This window comes from Toxotes jaculatrix, chromosome 15, assembly GCF_017976425.1.
Source record: "Toxotes jaculatrix isolate fToxJac2 chromosome 15, fToxJac2.pri, whole genome shotgun sequence".
NCBI lineage: Eukaryota > Metazoa > Chordata > Actinopteri > Toxotidae > Toxotes > Toxotes jaculatrix.
In genome coordinates, this window is record NC_054408.1 from 7,670,655 (window position 1) to 7,698,311 (window position 27,657).

The 27,657-nt window shown below is 40.6% G+C and overlaps 2 protein-coding genes and 1 long non-coding RNA gene across 10 annotated transcripts; all 3 read left to right on the forward strand.

Moving 5' to 3' along the window:
* Window positions 1-2,947: 2,947 nt before the first annotated feature.
* On the forward strand, window positions 2,948-8,116 carry atp6ap2 (ATPase H+ transporting accessory protein 2). Its single transcript, XM_041058076.1, has 9 exons — window positions 2,948-3,079; window positions 4,458-4,588; window positions 4,705-4,833; window positions 4,942-5,037; window positions 5,144-5,281; window positions 5,401-5,454; window positions 5,572-5,721; window positions 5,825-5,944; window positions 7,252-8,116. The coding sequence occupies exons 1-9, from the start codon at window positions 3,004-3,006 to the stop codon at window positions 7,444-7,446; spliced, it is 1,089 nt and encodes a 362-aa protein (XP_040914010.1). The 5' UTR covers window positions 2,948-3,003; the 3' UTR covers window positions 7,447-8,116.
* Window positions 8,117-8,477: 361 nt separating this feature from the next.
* On the forward strand, window positions 8,478-9,941 carry LOC121194507. Its single transcript, XR_005895387.1, has 3 exons — window positions 8,478-8,614; window positions 8,991-9,080; window positions 9,255-9,941. It is a non-coding gene; the product is annotated as an uncharacterized LOC121194507 (long non-coding RNA).
* Window positions 9,942-10,808: 867 nt separating this feature from the next.
* Window positions 10,809-27,492, forward strand: senp7 (SUMO specific peptidase 7). Of its 8 annotated transcripts, none has more exons than XM_041057635.1 (24): window positions 10,809-10,939; window positions 12,282-12,370; window positions 13,289-13,354; window positions 13,469-13,584; window positions 14,772-15,026; window positions 16,299-16,420; window positions 16,676-16,794; window positions 17,574-17,880; window positions 18,393-18,452; window positions 18,754-18,911; window positions 20,011-20,151; window positions 20,258-20,291; window positions 21,268-21,495; window positions 21,751-22,208; window positions 22,483-22,610; window positions 22,982-23,098; window positions 23,213-23,329; window positions 23,737-23,832; window positions 23,927-24,138; window positions 24,305-24,351; window positions 24,477-24,520; window positions 25,126-25,194; window positions 25,284-25,434; window positions 25,593-27,492. In XM_041057635.1, exons 2-24 carry the CDS (start codon window positions 12,314-12,316, stop codon window positions 25,728-25,730), a joined length of 3,240 nt encoding a protein of 1,079 aa, XP_040913569.1. In that variant the 5' UTR covers window positions 10,809-10,939; window positions 12,282-12,313; the 3' UTR covers window positions 25,731-27,492. The 8 variants fall into 8 exon arrangements, 7 of the variants coding, with proteins under 7 accessions (XP_040913569.1, XP_040913572.1, XP_040913570.1 ...); XM_041057638.1 differs by having other exon boundaries at window positions 22,486-22,610; XM_041057636.1 differs by having other exon boundaries at window positions 17,577-17,880.
* Window positions 27,493-27,657: the final 165 nt, after the last annotated feature.

A 27,657-nucleotide genomic window follows, 5' to 3' on the forward strand; every position in this document is an offset into this window, starting at 1 on the left:
AAGAAAATCTTGTGGCTTGTAGCGCCCTCCAGTGTCCAAAGCTGTTATTGTGTGATGGGTCCTCAGTGCTTAATCTAGTAAATTTGGATGTTATTTAAAAACACTTTCAAACAACTAAAAAGCCATGATACCTCCATTTTTATTTATTAGGATTGACCAAAGGTAATTTGTTTTACTGTCTTGTATTAAAGCAGAATTAAAGCAGTAAAAGGGGTTCCATGCTCACTGTGTGTCAGTATTTGATAATTTGGTTTGGGGAAATGCACCACAGTGTGTCTAGTATTTTCATAGTTTTAGGATTGGTACTAATTCACTTTGCATTTTTCTCTTGTGTCTATTTCTAAATACGGTGAGGCTTATTTTGAGTAATTAATACATAGGGCAAAGTGTTATTATTCCAGCACAGGCACTTTATTTTTGTTATCTATTTATTAGTCTGACAGTCAGTTTACTTAACTGACCATTTAGGTAATAAAATCTTAGAAAACGGTAAAAAAAATGCCCATCACAGTTCCCCAAAGTCTCTTGTTTGGTCTAACCAGCAGTCCAAAACCCAAAACCTGCTGTAGAGAAAAAACAGCTCTGCACCAGTGTGTCAGCATGACAATCAGATCGAGTTTCAACAGAAATGAATAATGACTGAACTAAAGGCGAGCCACACAAGGCAGATAGTCTCCAAACTAAATTCCCAACTGCCCCGTGTCTCTGGAGAGTGTGCAAAGGGAACCATGGAAGGCTGCCAAGAGCTGGGCCAAAATTCAGGGGTTTTTTAGCTGATCCACAAGCTGACAATGGGGCTTTAGAGAGGGACATGGGAAATCCAGTCCCCAAGGGCATAAATAAACCCCCTAGAGAAATCCCCTGAAGCAGGCAAGGAAGCAGTGTAAAATCATCCTCAGGCTCCAGGATAATCATAAGACTTCTTTTTCTGCAACATGAATGTTCATTTTATTTACATATTTACATAGCTGCAAGGTTAAGAGCTTTATGAAGTGAGGTTAGAGATTTATACTGTAGCTGCTGTTTCCAGGCAGAAGAGTTGGTCCATTTCACATATCCAGGTAAAGGTCATGGAGTGACAAGAGGCTGTCAGGGAGTGAATTGAGGTGCTTAAAGTAAGAGTTCAGCCTCTCAGACCTTAGTTTCTCAGTCCAAACACTGAAGTCAGAGAGCCACATCCTGAGGCAGAGGGTACAGGAGACTCACATTCAGCGTCAAGAGCTCCTCGCTGACTAAAATCCCTCTTCATTGAGCAGCAGGATGTAATTTTAGAGATAAAGGCTTTGCTCTGAACATAAGCCCCTAATAACCAGCTATTATGGTTTATAAATGGATGTCATCTAAGTGAAAAAAAAAAAAGACTTCGTTTCTGTGAGGCGTACATATTACGCAAGATTACACTGCATGGTCATCACCCACTTTACTGTGAAAGGTTTTTTTTCCTCCTAATTGTCAATGCACTGAAATGGTGGCAAGTAGCCCTAAAAACTGTTTGGTTGTTACCGTGTGGTTTTGTGGAGTTTTTCTGCATTATCAAAGTTCTCCAGAAATAAATTTGTTAAACAGTTGTATGCAAACGTTTGGGCACTCTTTTACTTCTAAACCACACAGGACTTTATTAACTCATTTGGATTTGTATACCAGGGTAAGAATTGTTGCATCTGCTGATGCCATTTCCAGAGCAAAGCAACTACGTGAGGGTCTGAAAAGGAAGCTAACTGATGCCTACAAACCAGGGGAGGCAATAAAAAGAAATCAAAGCTTGAAATTTACACCATTTGAAATGTCATTGAGAAATATCAGTCAAAGGGACTTGTCGAAGTCAAAATCAGATGTGGAAGACCAGAAAAACTTTCAGATTAAACTGCTTATATAAACTTTAGCTGACACAGGAGCAGAGCAGCAGTGTCACACAAACAGGGTCTGAATCAAAGAGTTATCTGGGGAAAACCTTACATGCAAACTCATCACAAGGTCAAGAAAGTGAAACTGAAAAGAGGTTGGTTTCCGCAACAGGACAACAATCCACAGCATGCTTCAAAATCCACTTCAAAAGACACAAGCTCAAGGTTTAGGACTAGCCCTCACAGTCCAATGACTAAGATAGATCTTGCTATGTGTTCAAGACAGCCTGAAAACATCTTAGAATTTGAAGTGAACTGCAGAAAGAGTGGGCGGAAATTCCTAAATGAAGAAAAGAAAGACATTTAGCTACAAAGTGTTTGGAAACAGTAACCTCTACACACAGACTGTAAAAAGTTTCAGAACACCCCTGTTTTTACAGTTTTAATTTAATTTTACAGAGTTTAAGTTAAAGAATAGAACAAGTAAACATTTTCAGATAAAAAAAAAAAAACCCATCCAGCAGCCGAACACAAAGTTCCCACACATGTGTTGCACTTCCAGGTTGCTTTGCTTTCACCTTCTATTCAGTTCATCCCAAACCAGCTGCACGGGGTTTCAGTCTGGAGACTGTGCTGGTCTTCCATCATGTGAAGCTACGGTCTGGTTCTTTCCTTCTAATGTTTTGGGTTATTATCTTGCTGTAGGAACAAGCCCTGCCCAACCAGTTTTTCACCCTGTGTTACTTACAAAACAGCAATATACAGAACTACCTCCTGCTGTACAGTACTGTCCTAATAATTCATCCGAGGGTTTATAACGCAGTTTTTTTCCCAGCATTGCCTTTGTAAAGACAGAGGATTTGGGGAGAAGTTGGGGAACATGTAGGAATTATTTGCATCAACTTTCAACGCTCCATTACCTGATTCCTGAAAAGGCATTAAAAAAAACAAACAAAAAAACAAACAAACAAACCGTTACACGATTATTTCAGGTTTTGGTGACCTAAACTGTCTGAGGTCATTCACTGGGCTTGAACTGCTTAAATTTCTGCGCCCTCCGCCTGCCCTTCTGATTTACTATGCGTCAGATTTCGTCACGTCATTCTTTGCGGCGTCGTGACGTCGAGTCAGCTGATCTCTGCGAGGAGCGAGGAGAAAGATGTCGCTGACGAACTGGCGAAGGATGGAGGCTGTTTTCTCCGTGGCGCTTGTCCTCTGCTTCTTTGCATCAACCGGTAAGAAATATGCAACGACAGACCAGGTCGTGCTTCGCTTTTTATGAGAGGCGCTCCCCCGTGTAAATCAAACACCATAGGATTATGGTTCCTCACTGGATCATCGTTAGCATCGCCCTTTAGCCTGGTGATCGTTTCTTATGTTTGGTCTTAACATCGCTTTGATATGAATGGGGATATTTCAGATAACCTAGCTATATTAGTAGTACTTTGGATATTTAATCGACGTGGGATACCTACAGTCGGTTAACGACTGAAGATCACAACGTTAGCATGTTGCTAACTCTCTCTTAGCCGCATTAGCACACCTTAAAAGCTAGCAATGCGGATGAGATTGTGTGTTGTTAACGAATACGTTGAGGTCAAACAAAATTAAAGGACAATGTGCATTTACTGGCTTCCTTGTAACTAGGTGCTAAATCGTAGCAGAGTGTCCTGTCATGTGACAGGCTCTGAACTGGTAGTTCCTCTTCAGCATTCATCACCAGCTCTGTGTCACGGGTTTATGCCTCCATGTATGGCGCTGTAAAGTTAATGGGTTATCTTTACTCTGGCCTGTGAAGTCCAGGCAGACCGATGCTGGTGTTTGCTGTGACCCATAATTAACAAATCAGCGAGAATTAATTATAGCGCTACACTGACACAAGTGTCACGGTTTCTCATTTCAGAGGTGCGGATTTCCATTATTGCAAAACATCAGCTGAGGCAGGGAGGAACTTTAATATTAAGTGCTAACTTTTAATAAGTGAGTGTTATTGATGAAACTGAATTGTCTAACGGCTGGATGCGAGTATTTGCGTCAAATGACCATTTTCTGTATCACAAATCTATGACTGGTCTGATCTAAATCCCTTGCCTGCAGTATACATGTAAAATGAAAAAAAAAAAACAAGTAAAATTAAGCTAAAAGAAATGCGTTGTTCTCTCCTTTTGGTACTTTGGACACCTTGAGGTCATCACTGATATGTCACATAACCAATTTTCATTTTTATATCAAGGACAAAACATTGCACTAGGGATACCTAGAAAAAAGGTGGTATACATGTCTAGGACACTTCCTTTTTGTTCCTTTTCTGGGGATGTATTAGGGAACCATGTAGTACATAAATGACTCACAGGAAAATTGGATAATCAAAAAAAACCTACAGAAAGTAAGAGACTAGAAGAATTAGACCAAGTAGTGGTTTTAGACACAGCATAAGTAATCGGTGAAGAAGTATTTTAACATTCAACACAGTTCATAAACTTGCAATCTTCTTAGCAAGTTTATTAGTTTGAGAAAATATTTGTTTTATTTTTTTTGGAAGTATTGGTATTGTCACTTTATTTTTTCCACTGGTTTTACTTTGATTGCTAAACCTCTCATTTGTCCCCACAGGTGTACATGGGGACAGCTTAACAGTGCTGCAGGCTCCAGAGTTTGTGTCTTTCCAGAAAGGAGACTGGCCAGTTTCTGGAGAGAAGATCCCTGACCTGGTGGCTTTAACCATGGGTTTTTCTGTTCAGGAGGTGTTTAATTATTTTAAAAGAATGGCCCACCATTTTAATTGTCTTTTGTATTTACAGAAGTAGTTAAAGCTCACGATTGCCTGGTTTTTATTTACAGTGTGTGTTTATTTGTGCAGGATCTGTCCTGGCCAGGCCTCCAGGCTGGCCCGTTATTCCAGCGTCCTCGGGCTAACGTACTGGTGGTTGTTAGAGGAGTTGACAGCTTGACCCTGCCTCAGAGTGTTGCCTCCTACCCCTTGGAGAATGTGAGTCACACACATCAAATATATGCCTTGGTGTGAAAATAACTGAAGACTATCATGTAATTTGAATGAGCTGGCTGAGTTTTTCAGTGGGTCATTTTTTCCTTGCAGCCAGTACCCTTTACCTTGGACAGTGTTGCAGAGACTGTACACTCTCTGTTTGCTGAGGACACCCCTGTAGTGCTGCAGCTGGCCCCCAGTGAAGAGGTAATGAAAATATTCTGGGTCTGAACAAGGCATATTTGATATCTGTGAAAATTGCTCTTAAGGTTCCGATGAGTTATTGTTTTCATCTGTCTTTTGTCTCTCTCAGAGGCTGTATATGCTGGGCAAAGCCAATGCGGTTTTTGAGGACCTGCCAGTCACCCTGCAGCAGATCCGTGCCCGTCTGTCCCAGGATGGTTCTGTGCTGGCCTCCCTTCCCCTTAACTCTCTCAGCAGAAATGCAGAGGTCAGTTTCTGTCAGCCAAATCATACGCATTATATCCTACAAAATGCATTAATATCCTTGAATTTCACTACACTGGAAATCTGTTCTGGCTTTCTTATGTCTGTTGTTTTACTTCTCAGGCCGATTTGCTCTTCTTGTCTGAAGTCCAAGTACTGCATGATATCACGGCTCTTGTAAGTCAACCTGGTTTGCTGAAAGTTTATGTTTTTCTTTTTTTTTGTTCCTCCTGAAAATTAGGATAGTCTTAATGGGTTTGACTCATATGTCTTTTGCTTCTGCCTCTCTTGTAGCTGCAGAGACACAGACATTTGGCTAAGGACCACTCCCCTGACTTGTACTCCTTGGAGCTGTCGGGGCTGGAAGAGTTGAGCCGGCTCTACGGCCAAGACTCCCCCCAGTACCGTGATGCCACTGCCATTCTTGCCTCTGTCCTGCAGAAGGTAAGGAGGAGATCTGAAGAACTGACAGGCCTAATCAATACAACCTCCTCGATCATTAATTTGACCTCTGTTTCTAACTATGTGCGTGTCTTTTACATTGTAGTTTGGAGAGGATGTGTATGGTCTCTATGGCAACAGTGCTGTGGTGGAGGTTGTAACGGTGAAGACTTTTGAGGCCCCTTTGACCAGGAAGTCCCGTTCGATCCTGGAATCCAAACAGATTGTAAGTCTGAGGCAGAACTGCTTGTTAACTGTTTACTAAACTAACTTGTAATGGTTACAGAAGTGAATCAACAGAAAATCATATAGTTACTTTTAAAGTAGTGTCTGCAATCCATCAGCTGTCAGTCCACAGTGATTCAGTTTACAGAGTAATGGCAGTATGTGGAGGGATGAGCTAAAGGCAGGCTGGGCTCACTGTATAGACATGAGAAGAGAAAAACACTGTCTGCTGCACCACTGTTGCTAAACCACAGCTAATGTGCGTCCCCTCAAATGTTACTTCTTGTCAGGGCCGTGGAGATAACACACAGAGATCAGATCAGCTTGGGCTGTTTGTTTCCTCCAGAAAGTTTCCACACAGGTGGAGATTGTTAAATAAATCATTAAGCATGTTAAAAAAATCTTATATTCTGTAACACACATCAAGCAAAGCCATCTGTGCTGCAAAATTTCCTCTCACCCGACTGCTGCTCTATATCATAGTGAAAGAACATAAACATGGCAGTTGCACAGCAGTGGCCTCCTACTCACTAATGAGACGAGGCAAAATAGAAGTTAACAAGCTTTAACTCCAGAACTATAATCTATCATAAAGTAACCGACACAGTGTAAACACAATTGCTGTGGGGAATATGATTAAAATATATTATCACGTACGGGAGATGTGTCTAGTGTTGTGGTGGTGCTGTAAGTTAGCAGTTACTGTTCCAGTTTTCATGACTTAGGTCTGGAACCAGGGAATGCTTATAATATTGCTTAATAATAAAATGGGTAAGGGGAATGGGGGTGAGAGGGGGACAGTGTCCTGCAGACACAGTCCTGACCCAGTCGTGATATTGCCCCCCTCTCACACACATCCTGTTTGATACTCATCGCATGCACAGAGGTGAAAAGTAAGAGGTCTTACATGGATAGCAGAGTAAAGCAGGCCGACACAGCAATCCTTATAAAACCCTTATTAATCCTTATTTAAACAGAGCAGTTTTTATTGTTGCTATTGTCTTTTCAGTGGTGTAAATAGTAGAAACATCTGTGGTTATAACATAGTACAACTTAACAGCACCACAAACCTACATCCTCCAAAATGATCACAAAATTGAATCAACACCTCTCTAAAATAGTTTTGAACATTATAACTTTCATGATGATGGAATTTATTTCAGGGATGTTGCATTAGACTGTTTTAGTTTTAGCTAAGTGTACCTACTATGAGTGAACATAATTGCTAATGATTAAAGTTTAGAATTATTTCAGTGACAACTAATACAACAACCTCTCTGGTTTTGACTGTTGTAAATTGTTTTGCAGAGTAACCCTGGCAGCCCATACAACCTGGCCTACAAGTACAACTTCCATTATGCTGTGGTCTTCAACATCGTGCTGTGGCTGATGATCGCTCTGGCCCTCGCTGTCATTGCCATCGCTTACAACCTGTGGAACATGGACCCAGGATATGACAGCATCATCTACAGGATGACCAATCAGAAGATCAGGATGGATTAAGTCCTCACCACCAACACTCCAGCTGTCCTCTTAGATCCCTGTAGTGAACGTTAGTGTTTTGTGTGAGGTCTTGTTTAGTGAAAAAACTGTGACAGCTTGATGGGAGAAAGTGTGATACAGAATCATCTCTTTGTTTACAGCACTGGCATGATAACGGACAAAAAAATAACATTATAGTAGTTGGCTCTTAAATTTTCCTGCATAAAGTGGTTTGATATCATCCACCACTGGTGTATACACTGAACAGATTCAGGCTTCCTCCTCATCCTCACAGCTCACATCATTCCTTATGACTTTAACTCCTCACTGTTTAATTTTTTGCCTGGTGATTGCAATTGTATTTTTTATGTAAAAAACTATTGAAATGTCATGAAAGAATGAGATTTGTCTGGTTTCTTTGTGAAGTTGTTGTGCTTATTTTGATGTGTGAAACTGTTTTAAGTTAAATAAAATCTATGTGTATATATTGAATATACAAATGCAACTGTACGAGAAACTGCTGTACTCTTATTGTGAAAAGATTTGTGCAGTGTTTATTCCAGGTGGGTCCAGGTACCTTGCTTCTATTTCAAGTGATAAATACAAATTGGATCATATAAACATGGATAAATGAAGCTCTGTAAATTTCAATAAAATGCCTGACAATAAATTATTACATGGATCAAACCAATTTTGGTACACAACGAGTTGTGTTTCATTTGAGAACTTGTTTTGAAGTTTTTGCAGCGTTAATAGCAAGTTCCCGCTAACGTAATAAGAAAAATATGCGTTGTTTTTTTTTATTATTTATTTATTTCTTAACCTAAATATTCCTAGCCGACACGTAAAACGATTACTCGGCCGATCAGTGCGGATTTTGCTCAGGTGTGCTTCATCTCAATCCTCTTTCTTATGCGAATATTCCGTCCACCACTCTGTCACATGCTCGCAACACATTGCATAACAGCTCAGCCAATCAGGCTGCAGATCGCAGCTTTAAGTCCCGCCTCTGGAATTATCTGCTGGATGTAATTGGTTGCGTGCTTTTGTAACAGCCAAAGACTGTATATATAAGGCAGCCCCGGTGTTGATGTTTAACTGTTTACGAAACTGCGTGTTACCTGCAGCGCAGGTCATCTCATCCTCCGAGACAAACAGGAAGCGAACATGGTCTGACTGCTAATAAAAGGTAGGTTTGTTTTATCATTTTATTGTGAATTAAAGCAGTGTTTGGCCGCGCCCATTGCCGACGAGAGACACGGGTATTTACATTTTATTCCATCCTGAGGGTTAGCGAACAGACATGCTATAAATGTGTTGCATCTATCTGTCTCTCACATGGTGATCATACTTGTACTTTACCTGGGTATATGAAAAACATGTTTATATGAAAAACATCCTCATAATGATCGTCCTTTTGTCATGTCACCATCTGCCGCTTACCTGTGTCCAGGCCCAGGTCACAGGGGCTACTGCTGCCCGGTCCACAATGCACCGAAGTCTCTTCCTTTTGTTTTACTCTTTATTTACAGTAAATCTTGTTATGTCTGTGTTTCACTTCCTAGCTAGCATATACGTGGTGAGGAAGATCCGGGCTTCCGTTGCTGAGGGAGAGCAACTAGAGAAGCCCATTATAACACCATGTAGTGCTATTGGTAAGACAATGACAACTGGTGTCAGACATTATTGTTCTTAACTTACTTGGCCATTATGTCATGAAGATTAAGGGTATTAGAGGTAAAGAAAGAGTGTGCATGTAGGCTTATGGAAGAGCATTATAGACTGTACATGTCACTGACTTGCTTGCGTTTCTCTTTTTTTTTATTTAGCTGCAAGGAGAGCAGGCCATGAATTGAGAGAGAACACCTCAGCGGCCGCTCTGATGTCAGGACCTGATGAAGGTGTCAGCGGAGCAGCAGGCACGGGGACGTCCTCACAGACAGCTGTGCAGAAATGCGGCTCCTGACGTTAAAGATCATGCTGGACACTGAGACTGTGGTCAACACACTGGAAATACTTTTGCAATGCAAAGCAATAGTACACTCTTATGGATGATCTCTTGTATTTGCATAAATCACACACACACACGTAATGTTCAACTTTATTTTTTCCCATACAGAAGTGACCAAACACGCTCTTTTGAACTGCAGTTATTCCAGTGATTATCTCGATCAAGTGTCTGCTGCACTCAGCGTCCCGCTCTTGTCGATGATGCACATTTAGGCCTTTTTCACAGCAGATATTTTGACTTATCACATCAGTAAAATACACAACTATTAACCTTAACAACCATTCTCCTCCATTTTAGATGTGCTAACATTATAGAGTCCTGCAAACTGTACGCTTGAATGCAGATATTTATGTTTTTAAATTTATTTGGTTGGTCAACATAGTCTCAGTGAAAAAGGTCTATTTTTATATACTGCAGTGTTTGAAGGCTGACTCACCAACCTCTCTCCTGGGGCTGAGCAGGCCTGATGTTTCTGCTGGTGTATCAATAAATGGAAAAAAAAAAAGTTGCCACTGGATTTATTTACGTACATAAATATAGAACAGAATAGCTCTTTATTGTCATTGTCACAGGTACAACGAAATTTAAAGTGCTCTCCAGTCAGTGCATCAAGTCTATTAAAAAAATATAAAAAAAGAATAAATAAAACATAACAGCAGCATACATAACAGACATACACACAGTCATTGCATAAAAAATATATATATATACATATATCATGTGTATATATATCATCTATCATTTGATTAAACACAACTTTTTATAATTTGCTCACACTAAGATGCACCATGTGAGCACAATGTAAACACAAATAACAAAGGTGGTAAAGTTTGACTCAAGTCCACGCTATAAAATAGGATTAGATTATCTAAGTGCCCAGTTTGTGTTGTGCTTTCTTGGTGCAAATTTACAAATAACGCTTTTGGAACAATGTCGCACCGGTGGGGCAGGGGCTCTGGCTCTGTGCAAGCCGGGGTCTCGGACAGGTGTCATCACACATTATGCTGTCACTTAGTGTGGTAGGTATGTGTCTTTGAGACCCTTAGGAGTTGATGGTACCTAAGATGTTAAGTTTTTCGTCAGCTGGGGACCAGATGGGACTATATTAATCCTTGGGCCTTTGTATTTACCAGTGGGGAGGTGGGCCAGCTGACCACCTTGTCGGTATACTTTGCTGACTCCCAAGCGGATTTTATAGTGTATGGCAGTTCTGTCTCAGGGTTTCGGGGCGGAGCCTCGAAGGAGCTGACCCTGTTTAAGGAGGTCGATAACGGACTACGCACGTACTCTTAGAACTGCAGTTACGTCCAATAACTACTTCTTTTTTTTTTTTTTTACTGGTTCACTTCCGGTGTTTACCGGATGTTGCCAATGAATGCTGGAGAGCCTGTTAAAACATCAGACCCAGCAAAATGTGTTGGATGCTGGTGGAGTTCGTGGGAAAATAGTTGGCTGCATTTTCCAGATATTTGCTGTCAACAGGCAGCGAAGCCCTGGCCTAGGGTAAGAGTTAGCTCTCATACGCTTTGCTAGCATCCCGGGTAAGGTAGTATTAATTTGGCTAGCTGTGTCAGCTAACGCTAGCTAATCTGGTTTCCACTTTGTGTTGTGTTCTAGCGCTTGGAGAAAATCAACTTTAAAATGAAACATGTGGTCATTGAAGGAATGTGCACATATAGAGGGTGGCCTGTTTGTAACAGGTAGCGTGTTCTTTGTGCAACACGAACACCTGCTTCAGTGACAACAGAGGTAGTGGCTAATTTGTCTCTTCTGGTCTGCTCCAAGTTGGTACTTTAACACGCACCAATACATATTTATTTTTTATTGTCTTACAAACTTACTGGTGTCAAAATGGATCAGACTGATCTCACCATGGTGGCTGATGCAAAACTGGAAGTAAATATCAGGTGTTATCAGTTGTTACAGCAAGTAATCGGTGCTTTTTTTTGGTAACTGTTACATATATAGTACTGTGCAAAAGGCTGAAACACTAAAGCGAGGATGCTTTAAAAAAAATCCCATGTACAGTTTTTATGTATCAATTAATACAAAGCATAGTAAACAGAAAAAGCCTAAATCAAATCAACATCTGGTGTGAACATCCTTTGCCTTTAAAACAGTACCAGTTCTTCTTGGTACACTTTTACAGTTTTTCAAGGTACTTGGCAGGTAGGTTGTTCCAAGTGTCTTGAAAAATGTGCCACAGTTTTCTGTGGATTTAGGCTAAGTGTCTTCTCTCTGTCTTCATGTGATCCCAGATTGACTCCATGATTTTGAGACCAGGGTTCTGTGAGAGCCAGACCATCTTCTGCAGTTCTTTATGACTGTGGCTGTATGTTTGGGCTCATTGTTAGACTGCAGAGTTAATTTGGGACGGATCAGACACTTTCCTGACAGTACTGCATGATGGAAAAAAATATAAACATCTAAAGTACCTAAAACTTTACCGCCAAACTGCGTTTACTCAGAAAAATAGTTGCGATTTCCTGTGTCTTTCGTGCCATTGAGTTTGCTCAGTTGCACTCTGACAAATAAAACGTGTCATTCAGTAAGGATTTTCTGCATTTCTCTGGTTTATATCACGATAAACTGAATATTTTGGGGTTTTGGGCTGTTTACCTCTTAACATGTAAATCCATGTTGGTTGAAATTACTTGAATGTGTAGCTATATAGAATCGTCTCACTTGTTAAAAAGTTAGACCTTGGCTGTTGCTTAGAGAAGAGATCTTGTTTTATATTTCATGCCTGACAGTTGTGAATGCTCATGACCACCTTGTCATACAGGATTTGACTAGTTGTGACAGAGACAATCTGTTTATAACTCTCTGTATACGTTTCTTGCAGTGTTCTGGCTGTGCCTTACCGAATCGTGGACCATGATGGAGCAAAGAAGAGCCTTAACTATTCCATTTAGTGTTGACAAGGATAACTTGGTATGTGTAACTCATGTTTTTAAAATATTCTGTATTTACAATATTCACAGCATCTTGCTAACATGACTCAGGTAGGTTGTTCCAATCATCAGCTCTTCTGTGGGCAGACAGATGTGTTAGTAAGATACTGCGGTGATGTTTGCTTTATGACTGCTATCATAAACTGTGCTGCTCTCAAACTCATTGTAATCTGGGATTGCTTGATGGCTCGAGTCTGTAGCTGCTTATATACAGACTTGTTCTTGTGATTGCTATGTTGCTAAATTCTGTCGATAACTCTATGGGCAGGAGAGACGGCGTATTTTCACATAATCACAGCTGGTACCTTGCTGCTACTATGCTGCAGTTGCCATAATAAGCTTCTACAAGGGCTGCAACTCATTATCATTATGGTCATTTTCATTATCAGTTTATCTTCCAGGTAAATGGTTTGTTGTTTGTTGCTAGAAAATAGTGAATCGTGCCTGTTACAGTTTCTTAAAGTTTAACTTCCTCTTGAATGGGCTAGTTGCTCTCACACGTGAGAAGCTAGAACTACCGATTGATATGTTTTTTTTAATTTAAAAATGACTTCTATTAAATATATGTAACAATCAGAAAAATAGTTGCTGATCAATTATTCTTTTAATGACTTTTAATAAATCTTATCTTTGTTTCATTTCTGGCTGCTACCACAAGTCCATAACCCACTGGAAATGCTGCTTTAATACTACTTTTCCTAAATAGCTGCTGCCACATGCTTGCTAAACATAATAAATAATCTTAACATAATGGATTACAGATCTAAATCACAAGCTTTTCACATTTGCACTTGCTATGGTTGCACATCTGCGGAAAAGCTGACAAACTTTTGGCTTTTACATGTAAGTCATTTAATACATGGGAATGCATGGTAACTAACCACCTTATGACTTTTAGATGGAAAACCCACTTAAAATCCCAATGACATATCTTTCGTCAGAGTGTGGGAAGTTAGGCAGACAGGTACAGCAGCATTTTTTTTTGCTCTTTGTCTGACCACATGAATAAGTGTTGTGGTGATAGCATGATTATCCTGGATTATTAGTGAGACTCTCACAGTTTCCTCCTCTTTAACAGGTTTCTTGGACTGCACTTGCAGGTTGCAAACTCAGACATTGTGATTCACAGCATAAAAATGGATCCATGCTGTTTGATCACAGCCATGCAGCCATGTTCACTTCGGAAATGGCCAGGTAAGTGGCTGCCAACAAGACAGTTTTGACAAATGGGATATTTTAGGCTCTTATTTGCAGACTAAAATACCAGGTCATTATTCTGTCCTTTAACCGAAACATGTTCTATTGTTCACACTAAACCGGCCTGTGAGTTCAGTCAGTTGCTTTCTGTGCAGTTCATTGCAGTTTCCTAAACTTTCACAAGATGGGGTGCTCACCCTGAAAATCAGATCTTAAAGAGGTGATTTACACCAGTTCCTTTTCTCAGTGCCATAATAGAAATGAAACATTTCTGAAGAAGCTGAACATCTAAAGCAGGGATATAAGCTGCATCTTACGAGTTCAATGTAATAAAGTCTCAGTAAATAACTCTCATCATGCATGTATAGTAAGTTTATTTGAGACTTTTAAGCTAAAGGACATAAATAACATTCTCTTTCTTGTCTAACATATACTTCATGTCAGAAATACATTCTGTTTAGCTCGTTTACTCTTCCATAGTGAATTATACACTATTTTTCCTTTTTATAATACTGAATTCAGACAAACTGATACTGCACTTTTTACTTGCGACAATTCTGTCGTGCTGTATTTGTTTTCAGAATCTTTAATATTAACTAACTGTAAAATGGTAGTAATGCATAATTGAATTAAATTAAATTAAAACTCCTCTCCAACAAGAACTTGTACACACCGCTGTATGCTTGAGATGAAGCATGACTGGAGCAGAAAGCTGAAGGTTTTATGGGTTTTTATTAAGATATTGCTTCAGTTATACCACAATTATATCTCACTACTCAGCATATTTGTGTGTAAAAGTTTATGTTACTCTGACATGTGGCCCCTCAAGATGTTCTTTTTTCCAAACAGCAAACATTGAGTCAGCATTGCCTTATCTTTCGAGATTTTCAGGTATGTCCTGTGCTTTTGTTTACAGTAATAATTTTGCACAGTGCTCCAAGTTACACTGCTAAATGGAAACTGTGCTCATAAGCACCGTGACTCAAGGCCAAGCTTATCATGAGTGCACACATGGCTTATCTCCACCAGTTGACCCCTCCCTGTTGATCAGCTGGTAGACGCAAAGTTTGACCTGGAATGGTAGATGAGCTATAAGACAGAATACCATAATGGGGCACCATGTTGTAGAGAAGACGCACAGCTGGCAAGATTGTTAATAAATATTTTTCTGTTTTGTCTTGTAGGAGGAAGCCCTGTCTGGTCTTGACAGATGTCCTAAAGACAGAGCTGGGCAAGACTTACATGGAAAGGATAAAACAGAGTCATACCTTGGGAAATAGAGGACAGATGTCAAGTACGCGAAGGGAAAGTGGTCGGTGCAGAGAGCAACCTCTGATCTGCAGAGACGCGAGGTCCAGTCAGAGAGAGGCCAGAAATGATAAGAGCAAGAGTGTAACCCCTAAACGCAACATGAGGTCCACCTCCTCACCCTGTCAAAGGTAGGAAGACACTGTTAAAGGAATAGTTTGACGTTTTTGGAAATAAGCTTTTTTTTTTTTGCTTGTTTTGCTGAGGGCAGGATGAGAAAATCAACACTCCTCTTATATCTTCCTGATAAACATAAGGCTACAGCCAACAGCCACTTAGCTTAGCATAAAAACTGCACACAAGTCAAAATAGCTAGCTTGACTCTGTCTGAAGGAAACAAACTCCACCTACCAGTACCTCTAAATCTCACTAATACTAATACTAATAAACACATTGTGTCTTGTTTGTTCAGTGTATACAAACACCAAAGTGTAAAACCAACAAGCCACATTTTTACTGTGCCGGACTGTTTCATGGCTGGGAGCAGTAACTTCCTTGAGTTGTGTTGTCAACTAACTAACTAGTTGACAACACAACAGCAGCCAGCAGAGAATTGAACCTGCTGACAACAACTAATAACATTTTGTTTATAATTGTTTTAAATTTTTGAATGTTTCTGGAACTTTGGAAATTTTTACAGCCGTCTCTTTTGTAATCAAGGTGAATATCATAAAGTATATCTGGGTCCTAGGGTGTGAAGTGCAGCTTTATTCCAGGGGGCTTGCATCTCTGCAATAACGATAATCTCAGAGGTAGACAGCTTCAGAAGAAAAAGGAATACTCACAGTGTTACGCACCTGGCTGTGTATAATGAGTCAGAAAATGGGCCCTACTTACATGAAAAGCTTTTCAGCCCACTTTGTTTTAAAGAATGATTTTCATTGTTGGCTTTCTCTTTTTCTGACATATGATTCTATACTGATGTTTGCTCAAGAAACAGAGTGAACTTCAAAAGTCCGGATAGCGTGGTAGGTGGTTTTTGAATAATGAACGAAAATACCCACAAAAGCAGGAGGAGGTCCTGTTCATTAGGGTAATTTCTTCTATTTGTTTTTGGTTAGTTTAAGCATAAATTACCTTTTAATGGTATTTGGCTCGGCCGGCTGCATCCTTGGCTCTCTGTATTTTCCAGGCAGAAAACTTGATTTAATTTGGAATAATACCGCACAGAAGAATTTCACAGCTCGAGTTCCTGGTTCATATCTGTGTTTCTGCTTTTGTGTTTTGTCTTGAGTTTTATCTGGGATATTTTATATTGTACATCATGTTTTATTTTAAGTACAGTTTAGTACATAAAGGTTCTGGGAGTGAAATTTAAATTTTATTTCATGTGGGTTTGCTAAAAATGAGAGTAATGTGTGCAGCATAATCAGAACATGGTGTTATTTTTCTCATGTCCTCAGGTTAGGACTGGACAGGAAAAGGTCACAAAATGTTGACGGAGAAGACGAAGAAGACAAAGATATCAAGGAGGTCATAATAGGCAAGGACAATGGAGCGGACTTCAAATTTGCTGATGTTGTAGGTGGGTAAACCCATTAATAATTCATATACACCGTTATTGATCTCCTCATTGTACTTCACTGAGTTATTCTAATGGTGTTGGTTTTGGCCTTGAATCAGTCATCACCCTTTTTTCCCCACTCTCCCTTGACCTCGCTGAAGGGTTTCTCTCAGATGTCCTTTAATATAAGGGTTCTCCCAGTTGGAGAGGTTTATTTTATGTATATATGTTTATTTCAGCATGACAGGTTGATCACTGCTTCTCTGTCTTACATAGATTGTGGGTTGTCAGTGAGCTGGCAGTCTGCCGAGGGTGCAGGAGGTTGTGACGAGTTCTCCCCAGCAAGCATCAAAGACAAGTGGACTGTTCCAGAAAAAGAAGTGCAACGCAGTTTGGTGGGTACTGCACAGGGTCAGAGAGAAGGCTTTAAAGCTCAAAACTTACCAAGGATAACAAACTTTAACAAAAAGTAACCTATTCCCACTGAAGGAAGGAAAGAAGAGCCCACATGTGTGCCTTGTGATGTAAACGTGGTAGCAAATTTTTATGTCAGCCTCATGTTTTGAATAAGCCCTTGATTCACTTTTCCATAAAAGTTATGACGGTAATATTACTTGGCAGTAACATTTCCGTAACACTCCAACACTGCACAAGTCTGAAATTATTGCCATTACCTTCATGTAAAGGCTACGGCATTTTCAGTTTTCAAAGGCAGCAACAAACTCAGTTTCAGCAGTGAAATATGGTGAGAAAATCTTTGGGATTATCTAATTATTAGTGTGGACAATATTTATCTATTAATGAATTTAACAGGCACAGTCAAACAGATACGTTTTAAAATCCACCACTGATGCAGCATGTGAGAGATTACTTGAGGTCAGTACTGTCCAACTCACACAGCTGTTTTCCAGTGGTACGACCACTCCATGTTGCACCAAGTGGCAAATATTGTGTGAAAACAATGCAACTTAGCAAAAAAGATGTTTTTTCTTCAGGCCGGAAATGTGTAGGCAGTTAATTAAAAGGGGATTTTTAAAAAAGATATTTCTTTTAAATCTTCCAATCTCTCCTATTCTTGAACATAGAACGTGGCTCTCTGTTCTGTGCTGTATCCATATGACTTGTCTGGTTGAAGACACAACATAATGACGCGCTGTATTCTGTGCTGTCTCAGCAGAAGAGGAAAAGAATGGATACAGGGTCCCAGTACAATGGAACAGACAGCCCCAAACGGCAGCGTGAGAGTGTGCTTCGCCTCACTGGAGAGGATGGACGGCCGACCCCTGCACGTACCTGTCTGGAGGAAAGTGGAGAGGACGGAGATTCGGAGAGCCTGGACCGTAGCATTGTACAGTTCACTGTGGGAGAAGATGATAGAACAGACATTGTGGTCCCAGCCATCAATCCCAATTTGGACGATAAACAAAGTCTATCGTCTAACCAGGACAGCACAACCAAGGCCAGAAGCCCCTCTGAACCAAGTGAGTACACCAACACAAGATGCCTGGTGCTAGATCATCTGTGAGACAACAATGGTTCAGGAAGCTTAATATTATTTTGCATTTTCTGTGCTTGAGCCCTAATATTCGTATGTAAACAAAACCCAACAAGAACTCAGGTGCTGGTCACTGTTTTGGAAAGACATGGCGGACATAATATAAGTGCAGTATAAATGCAATAAATACAGTTGTTTGCAGTTGCTTTCGTGACAATGAATTTTCCGTGCGTGAATGAGTGCTGCGAGTGGCATCAGGCAGGTACCACTCACCCAAAACAGTGGGGTATTTACAGCCTGGATGTTATTTTCCATATGGCTCTATTCTCAGAAACAGGTGAGTAGTTTTGAAACATGTAGAAAACAAAAAACAATAACAACAACAACAAAAACTAAGCATCACCATTTATTCTTGGAAACTTGGAGCGTGCAGTTTGACAAAAAAATTCTTACATCAAGGGCCAATTCTAAGCGTTTTTTTTTTTGTTTTCCTTTCAGCTGCTTCTCATGGTCCTCCTCAGCAGATAGGGTTTGCTTGGTTTTCATCACGTCACCAAAGTAAATGACTTTGATCACAATTACAAACAAATTAAGTTAGGGGCAAATATTTTCCCCTGTAAGTTATTGTCTTGAACCTTTTTTTTTTTTGCTCCCTGTGTGGATGTGTCCTTCATCTTATTAGCTACTGTGATTCCTCTTTTTCAACTACCCACATGTCTTTGCTAGGATTACTGCTACCCTTGCTCTCCTACAAAGCCCATTACACCTCCTTCATGCAGCGTCAAATAAGGGCACGAATGTACTTGGAACTGTGCTTGTCTTGTGCACTGATGTGCTCCTCCTCATGCTTGTATTTCAGTTGTGCTGTCCAGTGACGATGAGGAGAGCGGCGATGATCCTCAAGAGAGCAGCCCAGCTGTCCATACACAGGTCACCGTGAAAGACACAGTAATACAGGGACAATCCCCACAGAAGCCTGTGGTCAAACAGCAAGCCTCTGACATACAGGACATGCAGGTTGGCAGAGTGTGTTATATTTGATGCATACCTCAATGCAGCAGAAACATATTTAATAAAATTATCTCAAGAATGCAGGTTTTGATTTTTATGTTGTGGGCTGTGATGCTAAAGAATCTAGTCTCTTCACATGTTCACAGATTCTGTGTCTTTTTACATTACACATAGAAAACGACCTCGCACAGGTTTCTAAACTGAGCTGAGTTAATGCCCAGATTAAAATGACATCACAAAGGGTGTTTTAGAGACATCCTGCTGGGGCCTAAGGTTTTTACTTCACCCCAGGGGGTCCTGCTTACCACGCGCTAATTGACCGTAACAAATGAGAATGCTTCGCCTGTGTAACAGCCACTTAATTTGATTCTGACTCACGGAGATTAGAACAGACACGAGTCGTGTAAGAGAAGGATCTTGGAAAAAAGCAAAAGGAAAATTCTGGTTGTCCTCCGAATATGCTCTAATATTCTGCTTTTAACTACCATGTTACTTTATGTCACAAACTCCAGAGGATGAATCAAAAAAGAAGATTAATTCCATGATAATGGTGAATGCATGTTTCTAGAACAGTGCCACCACAATTCAGCTCCAGCTCACAGAACACAGCTGTATCTGAAAATGCATTCAGATTTGTGGGGGGAGCGGCCCAGAGGCCCCTGAGGGCGCAGTCTTTGTTGTTCAAGTAGTAGTGGCAACACTGCTTTTATGTTGTCGACATGGGAAAAGTTGTTCTTGCTACAACGATGAGGCTTTGTCATTGGAACAAGATATTCTTAAGAGAGTTTGGTCAATATTATGAGATGTTTTGATATCAAAATACTTTTCCTGTTCGAAAAAGTACAAGCATTTGTGGCTGTCAACACAGTGTCATTCTTGGTGCTGCCACTTGATGGTGCCAAAGTGAGAAATTTCCAAATCCTACACATAGTGGCTCTATAATATTGAAATTGGAAAAATAACCTTATTACTGTTGTGATATTGGTTTTAACCTTACTGCCAGGTCTCATTGTGGTATGGGGGTTATTGTACAGTTACTGTGTCTGTCTTATTATGCTGAAAGACCAACTGTGTTTCCAACTGTTTATGTATCTGTGTGTTACAGCTGCTGCGTGTAGTCGTAGAAGAGCTGCCTGGTTCAGTGGCTCCTTCTCCCATCCCCAGTGTTGACTACTCCTGCATGGGCATAGCCTTCTCCAGCCTGCACTGTGGAGGTTACCGGGGGAAGGCAAATGGAGACATCATGGTAACCTGACTAAGCGACAAACATGAATTTTGCTGATCTCATTACATATTCATATCATCATTTCAGAACAGGAAGGGCAACACATTTTTTTCCTCTACTTTCACAGATGGCAGATCAGAAAATCATCATCCCACTGAAAGGTAAAGCTGTGAATAGCCTATAATAATCTAAACACTGAAATATAATTGCTATGTTAATTGAGAGGCTGTGGCCTGCCTTTGACCTTTGGTCTTGATTGTGTAAACTCTGACCCAAGAGGAACCCATCTCATCTTGTTTTGGTCATGCTGTCTGCACACCGTCTTCCCCCAGCTTAATGGTCTATTTCAGATAGTAAAGTCTGTGTGTGTGCTCTTGGATTAGACCCTCAAGGCCCTAGTGCACTTTCACCTCTGAGCCTGTGAAATCTCCACTTCAGGGAACTATGGTGGTTACTCCATTAGATCTGATCTTGTCTTTGTGTGTGTGTGTGTTAGAACGCATCAAGACCGGATAACCTTAAATGAAGGGATTCCTGATTACTTGAGCCTAGCCTTCAGAAAGTTTCACAAGAATTTATAGTATGTTGTCAGTCAAGCTCTGCAGCCAAACATTTTGATATTGAGATTTTCTCTCTCTCTCTCTCTGTCGGTTGGTTGGTTGTTCCACCACTTTGTTCCACACCAGAATATCTCAAAAACTATTGGTTTGGTTACCATTTAATTTTGTACAGACCACCATGTTCCCAAAGGATGAATTGTAATGACTTTGGTGATTCTCTGACTTTTCCTCCAGTACCACTGTCAACCACTACACTTTGTTTTTAGTCCCATTTGACAAACGATAGCATGCTAACAGGCTAAACTAAGATGGTTAACCTTGTAAATATTGCCTGCTGAACAGCAGTAGGTTCAAATTGTTAGTGTGAGTATTTTTACATGCCGATCTTAGCACTGTTGAGCCAAAGTTCAGCTTCACAAAGCCACCAGCATCTGTACTGCGACCAGTGCAACATCTACAGTGTCTGTTCCTGTTGTGTGTGTGTGTGTGAGGTTTCATTTTGAGTGCCCTAAAGATAAATCATTTAATAACAACAGTGGCGAGCTGCTAAGCTAACCTGACACCCTCCTCTCCCCAGACACTACTGAACAGGTGGAGGTAATGTTAACCTTTGAGCGCAAAGAGCTGCGGAGGTATAGTGTTTGGGAGCAGCAGGAAATGGAGATGCGAGAGCTTCGCTTTAAGGGTGATGAGGAGCCTTTCCCCCCAGCTGTCCTTCTGTTTTGTGTGTCAGACACTGCTGCAGCTGCTGTACAGCAGGACCTCTGCAAACTGTGCGTCAAACAAGATGGAACCACAAACACTGGTGAGAATAATTGCTGTGCAAATACATGTTCAGTACTTGGGGTCGGTACCTCAAACACCTCCTCAAACCTCATATCTGTAAATGTTTTTTTTTTTCAAGTCAAATCAGATAGCAGCATCAGTCTTTAAGGGACGTAGACTAGATTTTCACTAAACTGTCAGCAGCTTTGCGAAGCTTTTTTATGTTTGTGTTTTAAAATTTACTCGTCACAAAGTTTTTGCTACACATTTGTGATATAATTTTATTTTTCCACAGGCATGGCCAGTCCCTTCGTCCTGCTGACTCTGAGAGTTCCTCTAGAGGGAATGGAGGGGGCTTTATTGCGCTCCCTCCTGGACATTGACTGTCTCAACAGTCTGACACACGAACACTCTATTGTAACCCGTGGTGCAGACAGATTCAATTGTTGGGAAAACATCAACTCTCCTGTTCTTTCTCTGGAAGATAGCATAGAGCTGATTCAAAGAACTGAACTGGACTCACACCTGCTGTCTCTGCTGGGCTTGGAGAGCACTGTCCCTGGACTTAACACAGACCAGGACAGTTCACAATCTGATACAGACGAAAACACCACACCACATGTTCAGCTGGAAGTTGAGCCGCACGAAAAGACAGTCTTGGAGCTCGAGACGACAGCAGAGCTAGACACAAAGACGCAGCCCCAACCAGAGGAGGATCAGGAAGAAGAACAAGAGCTCGAACATCCCTCTGAGGTAACTGGTTACCGGCCTTTTTGGCTTTTGGCCCTTGAAAATGAAGCAACTTGTAAGGACTAGTTCAATTAGATTTGATTTTCTTTGCTTTATTTAAACCTTTTGTGGAAATGTGCCAGTTCACACACAGTTCTTCTTTCGTCTCCTGTTTATCATTTTGCGTCCCCACAGATTTATTTTGTTCCCCTTCTGAACCACTGGTCCATGTGATCTGCCAATGGTAAATGGTTTGCGATGTGTATTTTGCTTTTATGACATACATGTCCCTCCACAGAAGAAGAAGGAGGAACCCAGCCCTGTATACACACTGTGCCATCGTAGAACCAGAGGATCGTACTCCGTGTCCCTTTGTAAACCAAGCTCCAGCTGGACTAAATATAAACATCAGGGTCTGGCCCGCAGGCAAGTAACCTGCATTATCCCTCATGCTGCTTCTCATGCAGCCTGGTCCAGTCACGGTTGGTATCTGGCTGCCTAATGAGGATCTTTGCTGCCACTAGAATTCAGTTTTAGGACTGTTGGGATTATTTAAAGTAAGAGGAGATCAGGGATTACAGGGAAAATGCTGAAGTTCGTACAGACCTTAATGAAGAAACTGTTTGCCCCAGTATTGTAATGATTTTAGTCTACCTGCCCCTGCAGATGATCATATTCAGACCTATGCTTTATCTGCGCACAGACATCTGCTGTTTTATTGGTAATGCTTCTGTCATGTCCTGTCATCTGTGGTCATTGCAAACTGACTCATTCTTCCTTTTTCCTCTTGTATTCAGGTTGATCCAGTTTCCTCCTCCCCCACTAAAGGGAGGAATAACAGTAACAATGGAGGACCTGCAGTGCCTTGACAATGGGCAGTTTCTCAATGATGTCATCATTGATTTTTACCTCAAGTAAGCAGCAGATTTTTAAAGCAAAGGCTTCAGATTCACTTTGGTTCCACGTGGGTTTGTAGAGAATAAATCCACGTTTGAAATGATCATGTTGATGTGTTTTTTTTTAAACAGATACCTCCTCCAGAACGTGTCTGCTTCTGTGGCCGAGCGCTCCCACATCTTCAGCAGCTTCTTCTACAAGCAGCTGACACGGAGGGACAACGCCAGCGAAGGCACCACCAGTGACTCGTAAGTAGTGCTGGCAAAGTTCAGCATGTACCGTTTCTGCGCTGGTATGAGCAGCCTCTAATAAACAGCACTGACACAAGTTGTCGCCTTCTTCCGCCTGATCAGCTTTTATGTATCACCTTAACTAACTGCCAGAGCCCGAGATGGAAGTATTACATCCTCAAAGAGATTATAAACTCACTCACTCACTTACTCACTTTCAAAGTTCAGCTTTAAGCAGTGCGGGCAGTGACTGATTGACAGATATTTTCCCCTTGAGTCTTACTGTAGCTGAAACCATATATAAAGAAGCAGAATAAAATTCAAACTTCCCAGCACTTCTCTTGAGTATCTTCAGGTTCTTGGTTGTATGTCAGGGCATGGGAAACACAAAACAAAACTTGTGTCTTTACTTTCACTTGCACCAGCTGTCAGAGGCAAAGACGGCATCAGAGGGTGAAAACATGGACACGCCATGTGGACATCTTCAAAAAGGACTTCCTGTTTGTGCCTGTCAATCAAGAGTGAGTTAAATGTATGAAGGTGTATTGTACAAAAGGTTTTTTTTTTTTTTTGGTATGCCACATTATTTTTCACATGGCTCTGTTGTCTGTTTAGGGCTCATTGGTATCTGGTTGTCATTTGTTTTCCTGGGCTGGACGAGCCAAAATGTGTGGCCTGGACAAGCCCAGATTCCCAGACAGCAAAGAGTCACAGTCGGACAGATGAGTCACATGATCAAGATGAGGCTCAAGCGTCTAAAAGTCCAAAACATAACACAGAGATACCGCCTACGTTAAACCACAGTGACAGCGTGGACACAGAGGCAGGTCGGTTTGGCTAAATGATAAATGCCTTCTTTGTCAGGATCAGTCTTTTGTGTACAAAGATCTCTTTCTTCTGCTTTTTGTGTGTATTTTAAGCACTTCTTTAATATATGTTGTGATTATAGCAGTGATGGGGAAGATGAAGGTTGTGGTTGTTTTCATGTTTTAGAAAATGCTAAAGAAGAATCCACCAAAGCTTCACTAACTCAACCGGTGGTAAGAAATAATTCTGTTTAGTGCTCACTATGAACAACACTATTTTTTCCCTTCTTTTCTTCTTCTTTTCAAATTTTTAACAATTTTGTCTTTATTTTTTCCTCCAAATCTGTCTTCATTTGTAGACCTGCACAGGACAGACCTTCCAGAAAAAGGTTGTTTGCAGGAGGTGAGTGTGTCGGTAGAGTTATTCTCTTTAGCTTAAAAAGAGTTTCTGCATGATTTTTGAAAAAAATCACAGATGCTCGGATAAGTTGATCCTCAGTAGCGATAAAATTGATTCCACTAAAAGTAGTTAACTGTGTTGGAAATAAAGTGCAGATTTATTTTATCTGTCTTCATTTGTTCATTCTTAATGACTATTTGAATCATTTGGCCCACTGTTGGCTTCATTTTGTTTGCAAGCGTGACAGAAAACACAGTCACGGGTCCAGTGGACAGTGAAACAACTGTACCAAATGAAACGCTGGTCACTAAGTATATATAGTACCTTCAGCACTGTGTGGACAGATGCCACAAACACTAAGTCATTACAGTCTGAAGGCATCAGGTCAGACCTACTGTTTTATGTACAGAGGCAGTGAATTCTAATTTTATAGGAAGGATTGCTGTTAACACCTGACATCGGACTTGATTTTTATCTGTGTTAAACTGCATCACTGTTTTAGCATCTGTCAGTGTGGCTGGCTTGCAGTTGTATGCACACTAACCTGTACATGTGGAAATATGAGCCACGATAAAATCCTAATGTGGATGTGTCTCTCCTCTCTGCAGGCCATGCATTCTCATCATGGATTCCCTCAAACTTTCTCTTCACGAACGAGTCTTCAAACTCTTACGGGAGTAAGTATGAAACTTTTAATCCCTCTGACTGTCCGTAGCTGTATTTGTGTGTTTATTGACGTACTCGAGATGACGTATCTGTCTTTCAGGTACTTGCAGTCAGAATGGGAGGTCCGTCGTGGTTCATCGAGGGACTTTGGTCCTGATCAGATGAAAAGCTCACATTGCAAAGTTCCCCTTCAGGACAACAGTAGCGACTGTGGCCTTTACCTGCTGCAATACGTCGAAAGTTTTTTGAAGGTAAAGAACCGGTCAGCACAAATTCTGACATGTTTTAAAATGGCCACTGAAATACTGGATCAGCAACAGCTTTAAACTTTAACTCAACTCAATATTCAGGGGTATTTTAAGGCATGCTCACAGCGAGAAACTTCTTCTGTTTGTCTTTCTGCTCTCAGGACCCCGTGGTTCACTTTGACCTCCCTCTGCACCTAGAACGATGGTTCCCGCGGCAGAAGGTGCGGAGGAAACGAGACGAAATAAGAGATCTTATACTAAACCTTTACCGACAGCAGAATCTGGACAGTAACAGATAGACACAGGGGCATCTTTACTGCTCAGTGCATCACATTCCTGTAGCAGTTATTAAACACTGCTCATACTGAGCGACGGGCATTTCAGTATGAACTGAAAATATTTCCTATGCGTTAGATTCTGTTGCTTAATGCATATATGCAACAAAACATGTAAACCTTTGGCTATCTGTGGGTCCTCTGAGGCATTGTGAAGGCATCAGTCGATTCGAAATAAACACATAGCTGTCCGTTCAACCAGAAATACCGTTTAAGTCAAGAATATATATACATGCAAATGTTTGTACACCCCCAGACTTTTTGCTGATTATTTTTATGCTGCAAGACATTTTAAAAGATTAATTATTTGTATTTAATTTCCTATGTAGAATCGCTAGTCAAACTAGAAGATTTTGTGAGTGTCACAATTGTAAAACCTAGTTTGTACAGCAAAATAGTAAACAGCTTTTGTTGAGTTTACTTGCTTCATGGACATTTGTTAAACATTTCACATTGAAATACTTCTGTTTCTGCCTTGTTTTGCATCCATTGGGGCTTAGCTACAAAAAAGCAATATGTAATTATAGCTGTTGCAATCAGGGCTTAGACATGATATTTATAAACTGATTTCACAACCACTACAACTTTGATAATAATTCCTTAAACAGTTTTTTTTTTTTGCTGAATTTCACAATAAAATATTATCCCATTATAAATATTATCCCACTGAAGACTCAGGAACAGGAACGTCCTTGTTCGATACATGGAACGAGAGAGTAACTCTGTCAGTGTCTCACTGTCCTCCTGTTTGCTTCCCTGTGCCAGACAGGAGACGTGACAGTGTCTACAAATGACAATGAACTAAGATCATTCGCTCGCCTTCTCAGCCAAACTATGTATGCTACTATGTATCTGTGACGCTGCGTGTCCCCCACTCTGTATTTAAATCCATCAAAGACCCTGAAATCACATTGAGACAGAGCAGATGGTACCAGCTTAACATGCCCAGGTTGGTAGAACTACACCAAACCAGGATGCCAAACTGTTAACACAGCTGACTGCACCCAGTGATGATTTTCATTATCAGTCAATCTACTAATTGGTGTTTTGTTTTTTGTTTTTTTTTTTTGGAATAATTGATGAATCAGTCAACAGTGAAAAAACAGAGAAAACTCTAACTCAGTGCTGGGAAATGTTCTTGATACTGACACGGAATTGAAGTTCTCTTGGCTTTTTGTCTCTTTAGTTCGACCAAATTTGACCAGTGGACCCTTTGAAAGTTAATGGCTGCTATTGTAGCTACAGCTTATAGATTTATAAGAAACACTCTGGTAAAAAAAAATGTGGGAGAAGTTGTTGCCGCATCATGCCGTCCAGAGGGGTGTGTGTTGTGTTACGTCGAAAAACTTTATTTCAACACCGTCAACTGGTTTCTTACGCAAAGCATACGAGTAATATGATTCCTTAATTGTTTTGGTTTTTTTCTAACACTGCAGTTTGAAAAAAAGTTGAGGGGTGCACATACATTGGCATGTAACAGTGTGCTGCTGAGTCAGTAAAAGTACTTAATTAATACCTGGAATAACCCTAAGAGATACTGCAGTCTGTCACTACTGTTGCCTAAATTCTTAACAGAGATCAGTCTAGATAGTCTTGCAGTTTTTTTCCTTTATGAAGTCTTTGATGCCATGTTTTTTTTCTGCATTGTGATGATGAATGTACAGGAGCTGATTCCAAAATACCTTATGGTTTCAGTGGTGTAGCCTATTAAAAGTTGTAGACCAAGTTACATGTTATTTTGTTGTTGTTTTTTTCCTGGTTTTTCCATCTGAAACCACACACACAGATAATTGAACAAGCCTTATGTGTCCTGGCTGAAGTGTCTCTTGACAGATGCCAACTGGACCATATTTGGGTTCGGTCCTGACTCTTGACCTCTTTTCCTTATTGG